We start from the raw sequence: 20,702 nt of genomic DNA, 5'->3' as shown, positions 1-20,702 counted from the left end.
TTTGCCTACATTTTCTCTTCAACCAGGTGCTTTGGAGTTGAATAAGTGAATTCTTAATTGCATAGCTAAGTATAGATGAATAACTGGTTAAGAATTTCTTGCCCGGAAAGGAGTCTATATGTAAGTTTGGATTAGAGCGAACCAAGGCCTTACCTCCTTAATTGGGCTGGGGGTTTTCTGGTCCATTAAGCAAGAATATGTTCTAAATCTGCACCTTTAAAAGCCACATTCTGCACAGCTGGGAGCCTGCCCGCTTTCCCTTGCACACCTACCCAGCACTGGAGCGGGTTCAAAGATAGGCCACCCGAGGTAAAGCAGCCACTGGAATAGGTGACAGCATGCTCACCACCAAGGACCTGGGCTGGAATCAAGTCCCTGTCTTGGGCAAGTGACTTTGCCTCTCTAAGTCTGTTTCTTTCTCCTGAAAAGTGGATAAAATAATGGCATCATCCATTTTCTATGAGAATTACATGAGGAAATAAATGTAATGCACTTAGAATGAAGCCTGGTCAATAGTAAACACTCAGAATAAATGCTCATGATTGTTGTTGTTAATCTCAAAGGTTTGAGAAGAAACTACAACCTCTGCAAATATTTCACTAGTATGAGAAGTTTCTTTGCACCCTATAGGAGGTAGACCTAAAATTCAAATACCCCATATTTTAATTTCCTTTCAAGTTTGTAGGAATTATAGGATTTACAGTTACAGTAAACTACAGAGATAACTTAGTTTTCACTCCCATATTTCAGCCATGGCCCAGAGAGTTTCAGAAGTTTGCACCTGGAACGGATTTCTGTGTGAGTGGTATGGCTGGATGACCCCGGATCCCACCTGCTAAACTCTGTTGCGTGTTGATCTCTAGGACCCATGCCATCTCAGGGAGCAGGAAGACACTGCCTCACATTCATATCATTGTGCAATACCAAGATCGGGCCCTTCTAGGGAAGCAAGCTTTGAGAGGCAGAATGGCACTGGGAATTCACAAGGTTAAGAAGAAAAAGGGGCACCATACTAGTTAGGACTTCCTGATTTCAAATTATGGGAAACCCAACACTAACTTTAGCACAAACTAACTAATGTAGGCTAGGAGGATGGAATGAAGAGCTGCAGGAGGAAAGTTTGGACTCTATCTTGTGCTTTGTGGCAGGCTGTCTATCTGAAATCTCTGCTGGTCTCTATCAGCTCCTTCTGCAGACAGGCTCTCTCTGTGTGGTAGAAAAATGGCCACCATCAGCCCTAGATTAATATATTCTCAGTTTAGCAGCTCCAGGAGAAAGTCAGAGCTTTTCACCCCAGCATCCATGTAGAAATCCCAATGAAGGATCCATACTGGCCTGGAGTGGGTCATGCGTCCACTCCTTGGACCAGTCATTGTTGCCAAGGAGATGAGATACTAGGATTGGCCATGCCTGGGTAGTGAGCCCACCCCCATGACCAGAGGGGCAGGGCTCTATCACTGAGAGCTCCTTCAGAACTGCATGGAATGCAGGGGGTGGTTCCCCAGGACGTAGTGGGCAGACAAAAACAGGGGAACCATCCCAGGCACCCAAAAGGAAAGCTATGTGTGCCTAAGACACACTTCCTTTACATTTTTTCTCTATTCAAGGTCTTTTCAGGAGCTCCTCAAACTATAGATGAGCATTTTTATAAATATAAATTCACAAGATTACACAATTTACATCTAAAATGGGACCAGTTTTCTCACGAGATTCATAAACCAGCTCTGAAACCATTCTAAAGGAATTGTTGCAAAATTGTTTTTAGCATTAGCAATATTACTACAAAAAAAAAAAAAAGCAAGAAGACTCCCAAGGTGACTACTTGGAAGGACAACTTTCATTTGAAAGTAGAAGTATTATTTTGTTTCTTTAAAAAATCTAGATTATGTGTAAGATTATTTTGATAATAACTAAATCAATACAAATATATTACCAAAAGATGTGTGTGCCCTACAATGTAATTGCTTTCCTTTTAGATCTAAGAATTTAGGGAAATGAGAATGGGTGTGAACTTTGGTTAAATATAGAGCAGATTTTTACCCAATCAAATTGGGTCCACAATCTGGTTACAGTCAAGCGCATCAGGACCCCCTGGGAGCTTATTAAAATAGGAGGTGCCTGGGTCCCACCCCAGAGACTCTGGTCTGGTAGGTGTGGATAGGGCCAGGCATTATTATTTCTGAATGCTCTACAGCTGGTTTTGACAAGCCCTCAAGGCTGGAAACCATGGCCCTAGGACAGCATTTCTCAGAGTGTGGAAGGAATCCTCTTGCATCAGAATCTGAGAGCTGGTTAAAATACAGATTCCTGGGCCCTACCCAGGCCTGCTAGATTAGTCTTGGTGGGGAGCGGGGCTGTGAATTTAGAGTTGATTAAGTTCCCCAGTGATTTTTAAAAAAAATTTTTTAATTTTGAAATAATTATAGATGGACAGGAAGTTGAAAAAAATATGTACAGGGAAGTCCTATGTTCCCATTACCCAGCTTCCCCCAATGGTAACCTCTTGTATAACTATAGTACGTTATCAAAACCAGGAGAATGACCTTGGTACAACCCACAGTGCTTATCATAATTTTCCCAGATTTATATGCACTCATGTGTGTGTGTGTGTGTGTGTGTAGTTCTATGCAATTTTATCACCTGTGTAGATGTGTGTAACTCCCACCACAGCCAAGATAAAGACTATCCTATGACCATAGGCTTTCTAGAGCTACCCCATATAGCCACACGCACCCATCACCACCCCCATCCCTAACCACTGGCAACCACTAATGTGTTCTCCATCTCTATAATTTTATTTCAGGAATGTTATGTAAACAGAATCATACAGCATGTAATCTCATTAGATTTGTTTTTTCAGTCACAAAATTCCTTGAGATTCATCCAAATTTTTGCATGTAACAATAGCTTGTTCTTTTTTAATTGCTGCATAGTACTCCCTTGTATAGATGTACTATAGTTTGTTTACCCATATACCCACTGAAGAACATTTGAATTGTTTTCAGTTTTTGCCTATTACAAACAAAGCTGCTGTAAACATTCATGTACATGTTTTCTGTGCATGTAAGTTTTCATGTCTCTGGGACAGATGTTCAAGAGTGCAATTGCTGGGTCACATCATAAGTACATGGTTAGTTTTATAAGCAATCGCCAAAGTGGCTTTATGGTTTTACCTTCACATCAACAACTTATAAATGATCCACTTTCTCCACATGTTCACCAGCCTTCGATGTTATCATTTTTTTTTTTAATTTTAGCCTTTCTGATAGATGTGAAATGATATTTTATTGTGGTTTTAATTTGAACTTCATCAATGGCTAGTAATGTTAAACATCTTTTCATGTGTTTACTTGGCATCTGTATATCCTCTTTAGTGAAATGTCTGTTCATGTCTTTTGCCCATTTTCTATTTTATTTTATTTTATTTTTCCATAAGTTATTGGGGGTACAGGTGGTATTTGGTTACGTGAGTAAGTTCTTTAGTGGTGATTTCTGAGATTTTGGTGTACCCATCACCTGAGCAGTATACACTGTACCATATTTGTGTCTTTTATCCCTCACCCCTTCCCACTCTCCCCACTCTCAAGTCCCCAAAGTCCATTGTATCATTCTTATGCCTTTGGTCCTTATAGCTTAGTTCCCACATATCAGTGAGAACATATGATGTTTGGTTTCCCATTCCTGAATTACTTCACTCAGAATAATACTGTCCAGTCTCATCCAAGTCACTGCAAATGCTGTTACGTTATTCCTTTTTATGGCTGCATAGTATTCCACCATGCATATATACCACAGTTTCTTTATCCACTAGTTGATTGATGGACATTTGGGTTGGTTCCACGATTTTGCAATTGTGAGTTGTGCTGCTATGAACATGCCATGAAAGTATCTTTTTTGAATAATGACTTCTTTTCCTCTGGATAGATACCCAGTAGTGGGATTGCTGGATCAAATGGTAGTTCTACTTTTAGTTCTTTAAGGAATCTCCAAACTGTTTTCAGTAGTGGCTGTACTAGTTTACATTCCCACCACCAGGGTAGAAGTGCTCCCTGATCACCCCATCCACGCCAACATCTGCTGTTTTTATCATTATTATTATTTGATTATGGCCATTCTTGCAGGAGTAAGGTGGTATCACATTGCGGTTTTGATTTGCATTTCCCTGATCATCAGTGATGTTGAGCATTTTTTCATTTGTTTATTGGACATTTGTGTATCTTCTTTTGAGAATTGTCTATTCAGGTCCTTAGCCCACTTTTTGATGGGATTGTTTGTTTTTTTCTTACTGATTTGTTTGAGTTCATTGTAGATTCTGGATATTAGTCCTTTGTCAGATGTATAGATTGTGAAGATTTTCTCCTACTCTGTGGGTTGTCTGTTTACTCTGTTGACTGTTCCTTTTACCGTGCAAAAGCTCTTTAGTTTAATTAGGTTCCAGCTATTTATCTTTGTTTTGTTGCATTTGCTTTCAGATTCTTAGTCATGAAGTCCTTGCCTAACCCAATGTCTAGAAAGGTTTTTCTAATTTTATCTTCTAGAATTTTTAAAGTTTCACGTCTTAGGTTTAAGTCTTTAATCCATCTTGAGTTGATTTTTATATGAGAGATGAGGATCCAGTTTTATTCTCCTACGTGTGGCTGGCCAATTATCCCAGCACCATTTATTGAAAAGGGTGTCCTTTCCCCACTTTATGTTTTTGTCTGCTTTGTCGAAAATCAGTTGGTTGCAAGTATTTGAGTTTATTTCTGGGTTCTCTGTTCTCTTCCATTGGTCTATATGCCTATTTTTATACCAGTATCACACTGTTTTGGTCACTATGGCCTTATAGTATAGTTTGAAATCAGGTAGTGTGATACCTCCAGATTTGTTCTTTTTGCTTAGTCTTGCTTTGGCTATGCAGGCTCTTTTTTGGTTCCATATGAATTTTAGAATTCTTTTTTCTAATTCTGTGAAGGATGATGGTGGTATTTTGATAGGGATTGCATTGAATTTGTAGATTGCTTTGGCAGTATGATCATTTTCACAATATTGATCTGACCTATCCATGAGCATGGGATGTGTTTTCATTTGTTTGTTTCATGTATGATTTCTTTCAGCAGCGTTTTGTAGTTTTACTTGTCGAGTTCTTTCAACTCCTTGGTTAGGTATATTCCTATTTTTATTTTTTTGCAGCTACTGTAAAAGGGGTTGAGTTCTTGATTTGATTCTCCGCTTGGTTGTTGTTGGTGTACAGAAGAGCTACTGATTTGTGTACACTAATCTTGTATCTGGAAACTTTGCTGAATTATTTTATCAGTTCCAGGAGTTTTCTGGAGGAGTCCTTAGGGTTTTCAAGGTAAACAACTGTGTTGTCAGCAGTGACAGTTTGACTTCCTCTTTAATGATAGGGATGCCCTTTCTTTCTTTCTCTTGTCTGATTGTTCTGGCTAGGACTTCCAGTACTATGTTGAAGAGGAGTGGTGAGAGTGGGCATCCTTGTCTTGTTCCAGTTCCCAGAGGGAATGCTTTCAACCGTTTCCCATTCAGTATTATGTTGGCTGTGCGTTTGTTATAGATGGCCTTTATTACACTAAGGTATGTCCCTTGTGTGCCGATTTTGCTGAGAGTTTTAATCATAAGGGGATGCTGGATTTTGTGAATGCTTTTTCTGCATCTATTGAGATTATCACATGATTTTTGTTTTTAATTCTGTTTATGTGGTGTATCACATTTATTGACTTGCATAACTTTAACCAGCCCTGCATCCTTGTTATGAAACCCACTTGATCTTCATGGGTTATCTTTTTGATATGTTGTTGGATTTGGTTAGCTAGTATTTTGTTAAGGATTTTAGCATCTATGTTCATCAGGGAGATCGGTCTGTAGTTTCCTTTTCTGGTTGCATCCCTTCCTGGTTTTGGTTTTAGGGTGATGCTGGCTTCATAGAATGAGTTAGGGAGGGTTCCTTCTTTTTATATTTTGTGGAATAGTGTCAAAAGTATTGGTACCAATTCTTCTTTGAATGTCTGTAGAATTCTGTTGTGAATCCAGAGGCAAGTCCTTTGTCAGGTATGTGTTTGCAAATATTATCTCTTAGCCTGTAGCATGTCTTTTCTTCTTCTTAACAGTGTCTTTGAAAGGGCAAAAATTTTTAATTTTGATCAAGTTCAACTTTTGGATTTTTATCCTTTATGGATTATGTTTTAGTGTCAAATCTAAGAACTTTTTGCCAAGCTCTAAATTTCAAAGATTTTTTTTTACTGTTCTAAAAGTTTTATAGTTTCATATTCTACATTTAAGTCTGTAGGCCATTTTGAGTTCATTTTTTGCATAAGGTGTGAGGTTCATATTTTGCCTATGGATGTCAATTGATCTAGCGTCTTTTTTTTTTTTTTTTTCAGACAGAGTCTCACTCTGTCTCCCAGTCTGTAATGCAGTGGCTTGATCTTGGCTCACTGCAACCTCCACCTCCCGGGTTCAAGCAATTCTCCTGCCTCAGCCTCCCGAATAGCTGGGACTATAGGCATGTGCCACCATGCCCGGATAGTTACTTGTATTTTTAGTAGAGATGGGGTTTACCATGTTGGTCAGGATGGTCTGAAACTCCTGACCTCAAGTTATCCACCTGCCTCAGCCTCCCAAAGTGCTGGGATTACAGGCATGATCCACTATGCTAGAGTGCCCAGCCTACTCTAGCATCTTTTGTTGAAAAACCTACCCTTCCTGCACTGAATTGCTTTTGTATCTTTATCAAAATTATCAGTTGAGCATATATATGTGGGTCTACTTCTGGGTTCTATATTTTGTCCCATTGATCTATGTGTTTGTCTTTCTGCCAATACCACACAGTCTTGACGACTATAGCCAAGTCCTGGGATCTAGTAGACTGGTTCCTCCCACTTTATTCTTTTTTCAAAATTGATTTAGTTATTTGAAGTTGTTTGCCTTTCCATATAAGTTTTGGAACAAGTTTGTCTACGCCTACAAACATTCTTGCTGAGACTTTGATTGGAATTACATTAAACTGATATGCCAGTTTTGGGAGAATTGATATCTTTACATTGTGGAGTCTTCCAATCCATGAACATGATATGTTTCTCCACTTACTTAGGTCTTCTTTTATTTCTGTCATCAACATTGTAAATGGCATTGTGTTTTCATTTGGTTGACACATGTTCATTGTTAGCATATAGAAATGCTATTGATTTTGTTTTTGTTTTTGTTTTTGTATGTTGATCTGGAATCCTGCAACCTTGCTGAACTCACTTATTAGTTCTAAGATTGTTTTTAAATTTCTTAGTATTTTCTCTGTAGATATCATGTCATCTCAAAATAGGGACAATTATATTTATTCCTTTTCAGTCTATATGCTTTTCATTTATTTTTCTTGCCTTATTGCACTGGCTAGAACTTCCAATACTATGTCAAATAAGAGTAGTGAAAGAGGACTTCTTGCCTTGTTCCCCATCTTAAGGAAAAGCATTCGGTCTTTCACATGAAGTATGATGTTAGCTGTAAGGTTTTTGTAGTTGCCCTTTATCAAGTTGAGGAACTCCTCTCTATTCCTGAGAGTTTTTATCATGAACAAGTGCTGGATTTTGTCAATGCTTTCTCGTGTCAACTGATATAATCACATAATTTTTTATTTTTCAGGCAATTAATATGGTGAATTACATTGATTGATTTGAAAATACTGAATCAGCCTTGGACGCCTAGAATAAATACTACTTGGTTTTGGTATATAAGTCTTTTTATACAGTGCTAGATTTGATTTGTTGAAGATTTTTGTGTTTAAGCTCATGAAGGATACTGGTCTATAGTTTTCTTGTACTATCTTTGGCTGGTTCCGGTATCAGAGTAAACCTGTCCTCATAAATTGAGTTGTGAAGTGTTCCCTCCTCTTTTATCTTCTGGAAGATATTGTAAAATTAGTGTTAATTCTTCTTGTAATATTTGGTAGAATTCTCCAGTGAAACCATCCTGGCCTGGAGATGTGTTTTTCAGGAAATTTTAAATTATGAATTCAAATAAAAAATACAAATAATTAAATTCTGAAATTTAAAATTATTAACTGTTTGTGGTTGTATTTATTCAGATTGCCCACTTCATCTTGGTTGAGCTTTAGTAGTTTATGATTTTCATAGAATTGGTCAATTTCCTTCTAGTTTTTAAATATATTAGTCTAAAGTTGTTTGTAGTAGTCCCTTATCCTTTTAATAGCTGCATTATTTGTAGTGATATCCCATTTCATTCCTGATGTTGGTGTTTTTTGTCTTCTCTCTTTTATCTTTGTTAGTCTTGCTCGAGGTTTATCCATTTTATCGATATTTTTCAAAGAACCAGTTTTTTGTTCATTAATTTTTCTATGGTTTTTGTTTTCAGGTTCATAGAGTTCTGCACTTGTTTTTTAATTATTTCCTTCCCTGTGCTTGATAAGGTTCTTTGTTCTTCTTTTTCTAGTTTCTTGAGATAGGAACATAGATTATTCATTTAAGATCTTTCCTCTTTTCTAAAGTAGCATTTAGTGCTATCAATTTCTCTCTCCACATTGCTTTAGCTGCAGCCACACATTTTGATATATTGTTACCTAGGTATTACATTATATTCACCATTATAGTAGTGTATTTGTTCTCTTTTATTCCTTCTGCTCCTTGTTTCATTTTTCTTACCTTTTTGTGGATAACTTGAACATTTTTCAAAATTCCATTTTAGCTTATTATAATTTTTAAATAGTTTTTCTTAGTTCTTGTGTAAATACACATATATAATTTATCACAATCTATGAGTATGAATGCCTTATCATTTTGAGTGATATGTAGAAATCTTACTTCCATTTTGGTCCCTTTAGCCTCCTTACTTTTTAAATATAATTGTCTTAAGTATATCCCCTAAGTACATTGAGTACCACATCATATGGTAGTGTAATTTTTGCTTCAACCATCAAGTATGACTTAAGAGACTCCTGAGAAGGATAGTCTATTATTTTTATCCATTTCATTGTCCTTCTTTCCTTTCTGAAGTTCCAAACTTTCTTCTGTTATCATCTCCCTTTCCTTTCTGTTTGGAGAACATCCTTCAGCCATTCTTTAAGGGTAAATATGTTAGTGACAAAATCTCTTAGTTTTCCTTCATCAGAGAATGCCATTATTTCCACTTTTCTCCTGAAGGATACTTTCACCAAATAGATGACTTGTGATTGATAGTTATTTCCTTTCAGTACTTGAAAAATGTACCACTTCCTTCTGGCTTCCATGGTTCCTGATTTAAAAAAAAACAAAAAACCTGCTGTCCTTTGAACTGGTGTTCCCTGCAGATAATACATTATTTCTCTCCAGTTGCTTTCACGATGTTTTTCTTTCTTTTTTAGTTTTCAGAAGTTTAACTATGATGTATCTTGGCATGGATTTCCTTGGGTTCATCTCAGTTGAGATTCACTCAGCTTCTTGAATATGTAGGTTTATGTCTTTTGCAAAATTCAGAAATTTTCAACTGTTATTTCTTCAAGCCAAGGTGACTTTTAAGCACATTGTATATTTGAGAAACATTGCTCTGGAGTGGGGTTGAGAGATCCAAGGACTTCTTAAATTGTATACAGAATGCTGTAAGTGTCCACAGTTTTCATTAGATTCTCAAAAGACTCCATGTCCCTCACCACAAATTTTATAAAAGCATTGGTTTATGGCCTTATTGAGTTGTTTTTGGTTTTCTTGGTTAAAATCAGTAAAAACAAACAAACAAACACAAAAGCTAGGTAGTATTCTTGTCTTTCTTTGTACCACATCTGTTGAATTCCTGTTTCCCAAAGATTTTCCTGACAATTTTGGAAAATACGATGACTCAGGTAAATATTTTCCAAGTGCCTAATATGTGCCAGACAAATATTTTTATTGTTTTCCATAGTCAATGAGAAGGAGAAGAATTTAAAACAATTAATGTAATTTGGGTTTATGAAAAGTTCTTGGTAAATAAGTGCCAGAGGAAAATTGGCTGCTTTTCAGTGTGACTTTCCCCTTTAAAATCTGTTCCTTACTGCTCTGAGCTGGATACACCAGTGATCAAATTACATCCCTGAAAGTATAATTTCATACACTGAAAACATGTCATTACACAGTGGGCCGCTTGTCATCACTCTGGCTTGCTTTGCACAGTTGGTAGTCGGGCACTCATGGTTCCCCCAAGCAGGCCTGTCCCTGGCTCAACTGCTCTAGCCGATTCCTCCAGCCAGCACACCCTCACCTCCTTTGTCACCCCTTCTTCCTGGACTAACTCTTGCTCATCTTCCAGAACTCAGCTTGGGAAGCACCAACTCTGGGAAGCCTTCACTCTCTCTTCTCCAAGCATTAAGTTGGGTGTGCCTCTGAGGTCACTCATGCCTGCCAGAACATCACGCTATATGTTAATTGCCTAATTATCTCTCCTGTCAGATGGTCAGACCCTTGGAAACTGTGACTGGGTCTTGATTTGCTTTTGTGCCCCCGGTACTTTCGTAAGTATAATATGACGTGTATTTACGCACTATCTCCAGTTAGAGTTCATGCCACCAGTTGACTGGCTGAGCCTTTCGTCCATATTTTCGTTAATGTCATTAAGCATCTGTTGAGGGCTGGGCACGGCGATTCATGCCTGTAATCCCAGCACTTTGGGAGGCCGAGGTGGGTGGATGACTTGAGGTCAGGAGTTCAAGACCAGCCCAGCCAACAAGGTGAAACCCTGTGTCTACTAAAAATACAAAACTTAGCTGGCCATGGTGATGGGCACCTGTAATCCCAGCTACTCAGGAGGCTGAGGCTGGAGAATCGCTTGAACCTGGGAGGTAGAGGTTGCGGTGAGCTGAGATAGCACCACTGCAGTACAGCCTGGACAAAAGAGCAAGACTCCATCACAAAAATAAAAATAAAATATTAAAAAGTACCTGTTGAGCTCCTTTATATGTAAGTGTGGTGACCAGATATTCAGTTCTTCCCAAACAGGTTTAATCTTTCCTCACAAGCGTCTGTTTATTAGTTCACTTTAGATTTCTCCTGAGAATCAGTATAAAGGTTATTGGTCTTTTCTTGCTAGAATTCCTATCTTTCCGTTTTGGGGAAATATGGATAACACCGACCTCTTCCATGTTCCTTCTTTGTCTTACTACTGGATCTTATGAACCCCTTATTATTGCATTTACATGTATAGCTCTGTCTTTCCTATTAGGCTGTAATAAGCTCCTTGGGGCAGGGAGTGTATCTTATTCAACCCAGAGTCTCCAGGGACCAGTGGAAGGTAGCATTCCATGAGTGCTGATGGAAAGAAATTTGATGTTAGATCATCACAGCTGTATGGTTGCTTATGATCAGAACATACTTTACTTCCTGACTTCCATACCTTTACTTCCTGGTTATCTTTTATCCCTCATTCTAAGCCACTGAGAATTCTTTTTTGGAAAGGAGAAATGGGTAAATGCAACACATTTTAATGCATTTTTTATTCCTCCCAGGTACTATCTTGGTCGTCGGATGTTTATTGTTATTTCTGAGCCAGACATGATCAAGCAGGTGTTGGTTGAGAACTTCAGTAACTTTACCAACAGAATGGTACGTAGTTTTCTTTCTGCGTATAGATGGATGGAGAATCGTTCTCAGATGGAGGCATTGCATGTCAGATCCAACAGGGATGCAATCAGGCCTCTGATCAGGTTTATGTCAGTTCCACTCAAAACTAAGTTCCTCAGTGAATTCGGTTTTTCAAAAGAGATCTATGGGACTGGTACAAAAGAGTAGCATTTACATTTAAGAAATGCTTCAAGAAAGCTAAAGCTCAAGGGAAGCTGAGGCTGTTAAAAATGCTAAAACCAAGAGGGTTTTCTAAAGCTGGGTTCAAAGCTGGGGGAATCCAGAGGGCACAGGCCAAGTGACTGACGGAGAATGCGCTAGGCTAATAAATATCAGTTGGAAAGCAAAACTTTGAGGTTCTTGCACTTACATCTTTCCCAGAAAGAATAAGAGTACTAAGGCTGGAAAGGGAAGACAAGCAAATTAGGAAAGAAATTTGTCCCCAAGTAAGAGAAGGAAGCTTTAAGAGGGCTCCTTTATATTAGTTCAAGTTTCCAGCCTACATGCATGTACATATCCCTTTGTTTTTGGAAAGTAAATGTCCTACTATTTATCTTTGATGAGAAATCCCAAAGGATAGAAGAAGTGACGGAAAATGGCAGCGATCAGGCCAGGCACGGTGGCTCATACCTGTAGTCCCCACACTTTGGGAAGCCAAGGTGAGTGGATTGCTTGGATTCAGGAGTTTGAGACCAGCCTGGCCCACTTGATGAAACCCTGTCTCTAGAAAATTACAAAAATTAGCCGGGTGTGGTGGCACACATCTGTAGTCCCAGCTACTTGGGAGGCTGAGACGTGAGAATTGCTTGAATGCTTGAATCTGAGAGGCTGGGAGTGGGAGGCTCTGGTGAACTGAGATCGCACCACTGCACTCCAGCCTGGGTGACAGAGACCCTGTCTCAAAAAACTTAAATAAATAAATAAATGAAATAAAGAATGAAAAAATGATGGGTATCAGTGCTATCCATTTTCCAAAAATAAGGAGATAGGCATTCTAGCAGAGAAGACCTGTAAACTTTATGTTGATTCTTGGAAAAAGTCTAAAGTGAATTAATAAACATGGTTGTGAGAATTCAGAGAATCACCATGCCAGCCATTTTTGGGGGTCCCATTAGACCTCACTTTTCATTTTTTTAGGGAAGTAAGTAATGTATTCATTCTTTTGTTGATTATTGGGCAAAGTTTTGCATACCTGCCATATGCCAGGCACTGTGTAGGTGCCGACTGTAAAGACACAGTGTCCCTTGAGGAACTCTCGCTTTAGTGAGGGAGGCAGACAAGGAAGGGGACCAGCACAATGCAGTGTGGTGAGTGCTCCTGAGGTGGGGAGCCCAGGCCACCAGGATGCGGACAGAGGAAAGCTTATTGGGTGGGAGGCGTTTGGGGCTGAGTCTTAAAGAAATTAGAGAGAGTCCCCTTTCCTGTGTTCCGAACTAGGTGAGCCATCCAGAGTGTGTCCTTGTCATCACAAGAACTTATGAGATGGGTACAGTTATAATCTCTATTTTATAGACAAAGAAACTAAGGTTCAGAGAGGCTAAATGATCAACCCTGGTAACATGGCTTACCACGAGGAAGAGCAGGGATTCACGTGCCATCTCTCAACTTAAGTCTAGAGCTCTTTTTACTGCCACAGCTGTCACAGCTGCCTTAGTGACATTTCTGGATGTCAAGGTTGAATGGAGTAATTGGCCACTCACCCAAAATATGCTCATCTTCTTCCAGCCCCAGAGCATCATGCCCAACTCCAGACATCATGTGACCTCTAGAGGGATGTGGCCTGCAGGGGGGTGGCTGGCCTGCTACCTCCATCCTTCAGGATGGCTGAAGGAATTGCAGAAGTTTAACTGCTTCTCTGCTGCCTCTAGATTCTCTTTCCCAAACACTGCGTTGCTATCTCCTTGCTCAAAGTCCCCTGAAAGCCGTCTGTCAAGAAACCGATTCTGATGATTCAATGCAGCTGTAGCTATAGCTTGTTGCTCCATCAGCCTTAGCAAGGAGTGCTGAGTAAAGAAGTTGGAGAAGACAGTAAGTTAAAGTGCATGGACCACCAAGCTACATTCTAGCAAGCAGCAAAGGCACTCACAGGAGCCTGCCATAGCGCTTGAGACTGTCCGAGCCCCTAAGCCATGAGATGGCACTTGCCAACCAGTGTCTCCATATTTCCTCCCATGACACCAGGACATGTGACCCTGAGAGCTGACCTAGAAGAGGTCAATGATTTCACATGCTAGGGGCAGACATACTTAATGCACATGTTCAAGCAGGGGGGACTCAATAACATTGACCTCAACTTTGGTCAATTTCTCCTCCAAGCCATTTGTCTGCTGTTCCTAATTTCTTTCACCATCCCCTCACCCACCCCTCCACCCAGACTAGGTCCAGGGCCCCAAACTCCAGAGTATAGTTCCAGTTTTCTTCCTCTTCCACTCAGCACAGGATTAAGCCTTCAGGACTAAGTCCAAGTTCCCCAGACAATTAAGGGCCCTTGTGACTTAGATCCATTGTGTGAGGTGCTTGGGGCTAAGTCTTAAAGAAATTAGAGAGTCCCCTTCCCTGTGTTCTGAACTAGGTGAGCCATCCAGAGTGTGTCCTTGTCATCACAAGAACTTATGAGATGGATACAATTATCATCTCTATTTTATAGACAAAGAAACTAAGGTTCAGAGAGGCTAAATGATCAACCCTGATAACATGGCTTAACACTGTCTCTCACTGCTCCCCAATACAAATCATCACTCCAGCCTCTCCCTGCTCACCCTCACCTGCTCTGGAGGGGCCTGAACCTTTGCCTTGCTCATGCTGACACTGCCCCAGAATTGAAGGCAGTGTAACAGTGGGGCTCATATTGATTATGACGTGAACTTGAGCACATTCCTTTTTTTTCGGGGGGACAGGGTCTTGCTCTGTCACCCAGGCTGGAGTGCAGTGGTGTGATCAGAGCTCACTGCAGCCTCAAACTCCTGGGCCCAAGTGATCCTCCCATCTCAGCCTCCTAGGTAGCTGGGACTGCATATGTGTACCACCATGCCTGGCTAATTTTTTAAAAAAAATATTTGGCAGAGATGGGGTCTTACTATGTCGCCAAGGCTAGTCTCAAGCTCCTGGCCTCAGGTGATCCTCTCACCTTGGCCTACCAAAGTGTTGGGATTATAGTCCTGAGCCACTGTACCTGGCCACATTTCTTAACTTAAAAAAGAGCCAGGGCAGCTCTTTTTAAAAATATCTGTGGAAAGTGGAGCTGAATCAACATGACTCAGCAGAAATGGTCACAACCAGTGGCAGAACTTCTTATTCTTGGCCTCCTCTCAAGGCCTGGAGTTGGAGGATATGGTCCACCTTACTGGGCTGTCGGAAAGCCAGATGGGATCATGCATATAACCTCTCCCTCTACACAGTACTTGGCAGGTGACACATTAGTGCTTCTCACAAGAAAACCCTCCACCTCTTCCACACCCATCCAAACTCTTGCTGTTCTTCACGACACTCCTCAGATTCTGCCTCCTCCAGGAAGCCTTTCCTGCCTCCATCCACACACACTTTTCCCCTTCCCTGAACTCTGGCAGCACTCACCACGTGCATCACTCATTGTCACAGTTGATCCCTTTGTGCCTTCTACTATTTATAGTAAAGGAGGATATGGCTTTCAGTCTAGCTTGATTATTAGCTCTTTAAGGCCAAGAACTGTATCTTGTACTTCTTTTTTATACCCCATGACACAAACACATATTGACTCTTCAGCATCCAATATATTCTTGTCCCAACTGAATGGAATTTCCATCAACTTGACATTCCTCCCAGAAGAATGCGGCATTACTTGAACCTGGAGTTGCAATGCAGTCTTCTTCGTCTTGGTCATTCACAAACTCGTAAAAAGACCCATCGCAGATGAGCTCTCCAGGAAACCCCAGTGTTTATAGTTTTCCATCTGGGAATGCATCCACTTATGTGTAGCTTTGCTTATGGTCTTTAAGCCAATTCCATATCGATGGTAAAACAACCCTTAGTGACTCAATTTTTTTAAAAACAGTCTTTAAAGTGGGATTTTCTCACAGGTTTTTGAAAGTCAAATTAAATTGGGTTCTGTGGTTCCCTCTTATCCATATGCTTATTTATCTGCTCAAAGAACTCAAGGAGATTAGTGAGACGTGATTTCTCCTTACTGACACCACGTTGCCTTCCCTCTAATAGGCCATGTTTACTTAAGCATTCAGCGATTCAGCTTTATTATACATTCACTCGGTAAACATTAAATGCTTACTCCATGCAAGCTGCTACCAAACGGTCCCTTGTGATACAGAAAATACCTCGGCATATTAGTTTGATAAATTAAGTGAAAAGGAACTTAAATAATGCATGCTCTCATTCTCCAACAGGGAGAGCCCATCTCTGCTCACAGATTCAGGCTTGAGTTACGTGAGTTTTGTCCCTGGACAGCCTGGTGGAGAAGGGCTCTGATTTGGGAAACTGGATTTAGCTCTGAAATTTGACATGAGCTGTAAGCATCCCATGAGGGATCCATAGAGCGTATTCGCTGGAGGTGGGGGTGATGCAACAGGGAGCTCCCTGACATACATCAACACTGAACAAATGTGTGAATTCAAATATCATCCTGTGAAATATTCTTTTCCAAACTCCAGAACACTGGCTGGAGCAGACTATGGGTTGGATCCAGAGCAGCAATTCTTAACGTCATGCTTTCTCATTCACCATTTTTGGGGCACTGGAGTCTGTGCAATGTTGCTTCATCTTGCTCATTTTCCATGTGAGCCTTGTAGGTCTCTATCAATGTCCTCAGTGCTTCCTGAAACTGCTCTGTGATGGTGCAGCCACAGCTTATCAAACCAAAATCAGTCTTCTTGGCATTTATAGAAGCTCAGTCATCCTGGTACGTCAGGACTTGGATGTTTTTATTTAGACATTTTCAGTGAGCTCTTCTTTGCTGTCAGGTACAGTACCTAATGAAGCCATAGCGCAGCTCTTTTTCAAATATCTGTGGAAAGTGGAGCTGAGTCCAGATGACTCAGCAGAAATGGTCACAATCAGAGGCAGAACTTCTTGTTCTTGGCCTCCTATCAAGGCCTAGAGTTCGGGAGCTGTGGGAAGGGTGATAAGAGGTAGGCCAGTCTTTGGCCCATGTTAGCTTGGTCTGGTCAGATGGGAATGTCAGGGATGTGTCAAAACACTAAGCCTACTGCCTTGGAGATGTGGGTTCTGGTCTGGAGTGGCAGCATGGAGTGCCATCCCTCAGGTCCTCATGAGTAACACAGAGGTCACCTCTCCAAGCACAGGTTGAGCCAGACCATTGACACACAAGAGGCACATCCGAAGCCATGCGATGGACGTGGTGGGCGGTTTTATCCAGAATCATCAACACCCAGCACCCTGGCTGCCCCAGGTTCAGCCTCTCAGGGGCTGCTTCACTCGCTCTCCACACAGCTGTGAACATTGCAGGATGAGTCACTGTGAAACCACAAACTCCTTAGCACTGGTGAAGATAACTAAAGTTATAGGCAAATTAGTCACTGGAAACCTTCCTGTCCTCTGTATCTGCAGAAGCCTCCTATTCAAGGAAGAAAAGAGCATGTTGGCTCATTGTAGAGCTAATTGGCAAGGAAAGCTCAGTTCAGGGATACAGGTGGGTCAGACCCCCTTGTGTGGGGGCCACAGGGACCCGCCTGCTGGCACCCATTGCGGAGAGAGGGGGCCTCGGCAGACTTGCCATAAAACTGCTCCCCTTGAACTCGTTCCTACACTTGTAACCAGTACTTCTCCACTGACAGTTTTTGAAAACCGTTCACCTGGAGTTCCTGGTTCTCTTTCTTTTAAATCAAACATTGAGTAAATGAAGACACTCAGATGTTCAAACATGTGCAGCACGATTTAAGTTGTGAGAGTGGTTGCCATGCATGACCTAGGGAAGCTCTCATGGCTTCAGTCAAACCTTGCCAACTTTTTTTAGCTGTGCACTTCTTGAGAAAGGTCCATTCACATTACAGGTCTACAGCTCTGAGCAAGGCAGAAGTTCTTCCTGCAAGCACAAACAGACTGCAGAGGGCAGTGAAACCAGAAACACAGGTGTGCAACCTCATTTGCCTGCCCTCCTCTCTATTTTGAGGCCTTTTTGTTTTATGTGACCTCCCTCTCCTTCTCTCTCCCAATCTCCTTATAACACCCACTTTCTTCTTTTAATGTCCCCCTCTTCTAAGCCATAGCCCAGCAGTATGGCGAAAAGTCTTTGCTGTGCATAGGAAACCCTCCAGTCTGAACTGGAAGCTTCTTGTGGCAGGATGGGCTGCCCATTGGAATTCCCAGGTGACAGCCGCCATGGGATGCCTGTTCCCCGCAGGTCTCCCATTTCACCTGCTTTTCTAATGTCTGGACATGGGTAAGTCCTGGAAAAGCCAGATCCAGGGCATTACATTTAATCAGTACAACACACTGAGCTTCATTTCCAACATGGTAGCTAAGTTTTAATTCTAACATCTTTAAAAGTACTGAGTGTCTTGTGATGCCTTGGGAACGCAGGAATAGCATTAAGTGGTATTGATTCTCAATGCTCAAATGTACTTCTCTCTGCCTTGCAGAGTTTTTTCTAAAATTTCAAGACCTTGTTGAAAATGATTTTATATTTTGTGTCTTACTAGACTCTTGGTTCAGCAGGAAGCTATCTTTGTATATTCTTTTTAACAAAAAGAAATTAGTAAAAGCTTGCTGTGATATTTATGCCATCTTGCCCTAACTTTTGTGGTGGCAGAAGTAGAAATAAGTGTGTAAACCAGGATATTAATATCTACAATTTAGGCATGAGAATAGAAAAATAAACCATAAAATCAATTCTTGTCTCTCAATGAATATATTCCAGAACATTCCATGGAAGTCAAGTCACTGAGTCCTGATTCTCCCTGTCTTTCTCTGCCCCAATCTCCTTCTTATGACATTCCCTTTCTTCTTCCCATTTCCCCTCTTCTAAGCAATAGCCCAGTAGTATGGTGAAATGTCTTTGATTTTAGTTTAAAGAAATGAAATCAGATTCCGGATTTACTACCTCTTGTTAGTTGAGTGGCCTTCAGACAATCCTTTAACCTCCTGATTCTCAGTTTCCTCCTGTGTAAAATACGTTAGACTAGCTAATCCCTAAGGTCTGTTTGATGCCCAGTTCATGTGACCGTTGGCAGCCACAGGGAGCCACGGAGTCCCACCAGCGTCCCACAGAGCCACTTGGAGTTTCAGGTACAGGGAACAAGCTCCCTCTTAGGCCCCCTCAGGAAAATTTCTTCTTGCAGCCAAGCATGTCAAGTGCGATATCAGGAACACCCTTGTCCTTGTTGAACGCTGCTTCTGGCCAGAAACTCTGCTGAGATCTGTTGGAGAGTTTCCTCCAAAGATAAGAGTTAACAAGCACCCAGATTCCCTTCCCCGCTCAGGAGAGGCCCTCGCTGCTGGCTGTCGGGCTGATAGAAGCACAGTCCCAAGCGCCTGGCTTCCTCCTCCTCCCCAGTGGATAAAATGCTGGAACTCTGTCAGGCAGGACTGCCATAATTAGAAGAGGCCCCTTTCCAGTAACTGAAGCTGACTAGGCAGGTAGAGCCCAAATTTGTTTTTAGCCACCACATGCCCCTGAGTTGACCCCTCGAGTGGTGGACACATCTCACAACCTCACCTGGAGGCTGTTCTCTCAGGCCAGTCACACTCTCCTGCAGAGAGAGGGAAGAGGATGTCATCTCTATGACCACCTTCTACCGGCAGAGGGAATGAATGAAAACCGACATGTAGAATAGTAAGACCACTACTGTTTTCATTTTCGGTATTTTTTTTTTTATATTTTAGTTTTTTTATATTCTATTTTTAGTGAAAGGAACACCTTTACTGTTTCAAACCACCAAAATATAAACCCTATTTGGTTCAAATCTTTGTACAGCCAGATAGCGATAGACATAAATTGAAAATAGCCTCAAGTATAGAATTTGGGTTTATCCAAGTGACAGAATTCTTGAGTCTCAGTTGATTATAATATAATGAGGGGGCAGTACCAGGTCTTTCATGTCTCCAGGTGAGAAGGGGACAAGTTGCACAGCGGCTGTCCTCATCCGTGCCTGGTTGTGTGAGAATTAGAAACAATGTTTGTAACAGTGGTACCTAGTCTTTGTGACCGTGGTCCTCTTTTCGATATGAATATTTTTGCAGCCTAGTTGGCGTAAACAAGTTGACTGTCTCTACTCGCATTATAAGCACTGAGGTATAACACTATATCTTGGAGTCCTTGGAAGCACCTCATCCTATTCAGCTGGCCCCTCAGCCCGCGTGACTGTTTCAGAACTGTTGATCATCTCTCAAGGCATCCCAGAGATCATTTAGATTTTGAGTCCATGTTCTTGCATGTTCCAGAACACAAGAAAACATTTTTGGCTATAGCTTCATATTGTCATGCCTTTCATCCCTTTCTCCTGATAATACATGAACTCGGTAACAGCAGAAATGCATTCCATGTGTTTGCAACACTCTGGAAGGAGCCAGTGGTTCTTGTGTGGCTTTACCAGGCCAGTTGAGAATCACTGGGCTGGCCCACGAGAAAACTTCAGTTTTCTCTGCTGCTGTCTTCAAGCATCCATGGAATGCCGAGGTGTCAATAACCTGCTCCTCAGGGCAGGGTTTCCTAATTGCTGGAGAATGACCTAAGAGTTGATGAAACAATGTGAAAAGGACTGTGTTTGCTGTAAGATGGACAAGTATTGGTGATAGGCCACCCCATTCCCACCCTCCATTCTTTGTCTTGATTGTTCCAGTGCCAGTACAGCACCTGGCACACAGTAGTCACTCCATATTCACAGCATAATCGCAGACACCACTCAGAGCCGAGCATGCACAGCCCTAAACATAAAGTGCAGCAAACCCAGCTCAAGCTCGTTGAAAATAGCAGCCATTCATCTCCTGCTGTGGGATTGCCAGGGAGGGCCAGAGACTGTGGTCTTGACACATTCTGTGCGGAGTTCATCCACATCTTCCTAAATGCCCAAGGCATGGCTAGTTGGTGCAGAGCAAGTGAAGACAACGAGGGGCCCCTCTGCTGGGTTTTCTGTCCCCCTCTGGCTGCCAGCACTAATCCACCCTTTGAAGAGAGGCAGCAGGGGC

General features: G+C 41.4%; 2 protein-coding genes across 17 annotated transcripts in view; both read left to right on the top strand.

The window, feature by feature from the left end:
* The window catches only part of NDUFB2 (NADH:ubiquinone oxidoreductase subunit B2), a 1,166,996-nt gene that overhangs the window by 357,732 nt on the left and 788,562 nt on the right, over nt 1-20,702 (top strand). The gene's annotated exons all lie outside the window — the stretch shown is intronic.
* TBXAS1 (thromboxane A synthase 1) overlaps nt 1-20,702 on the top strand; it is a 195,609-nt gene that overhangs the window by 70,085 nt on the left and 104,822 nt on the right. For both annotated transcript variants that reach the window (XM_050782249.1, XM_050782248.1), the window contains exon 4: nt 11,456-11,552. In XM_050782249.1, the coding sequence (XP_050638206.1) occupies nt 11,456-11,552 (97 nt within the window). The remainder of the gene's footprint in view (nt 1-11,455; nt 11,553-20,702) is intronic.

This window comes from Macaca thibetana, chromosome 3 (assembly GCF_024542745.1).
Source record: "Macaca thibetana thibetana isolate TM-01 chromosome 3, ASM2454274v1, whole genome shotgun sequence".
Classification (NCBI taxonomy): Eukaryota; Metazoa; Chordata; class Mammalia; order Primates; family Cercopithecidae; genus Macaca; species Macaca thibetana.
Note: the sequence above shows the minus strand (reverse complement) of the source record. Positions and strands in the feature narration are given on the sequence as shown.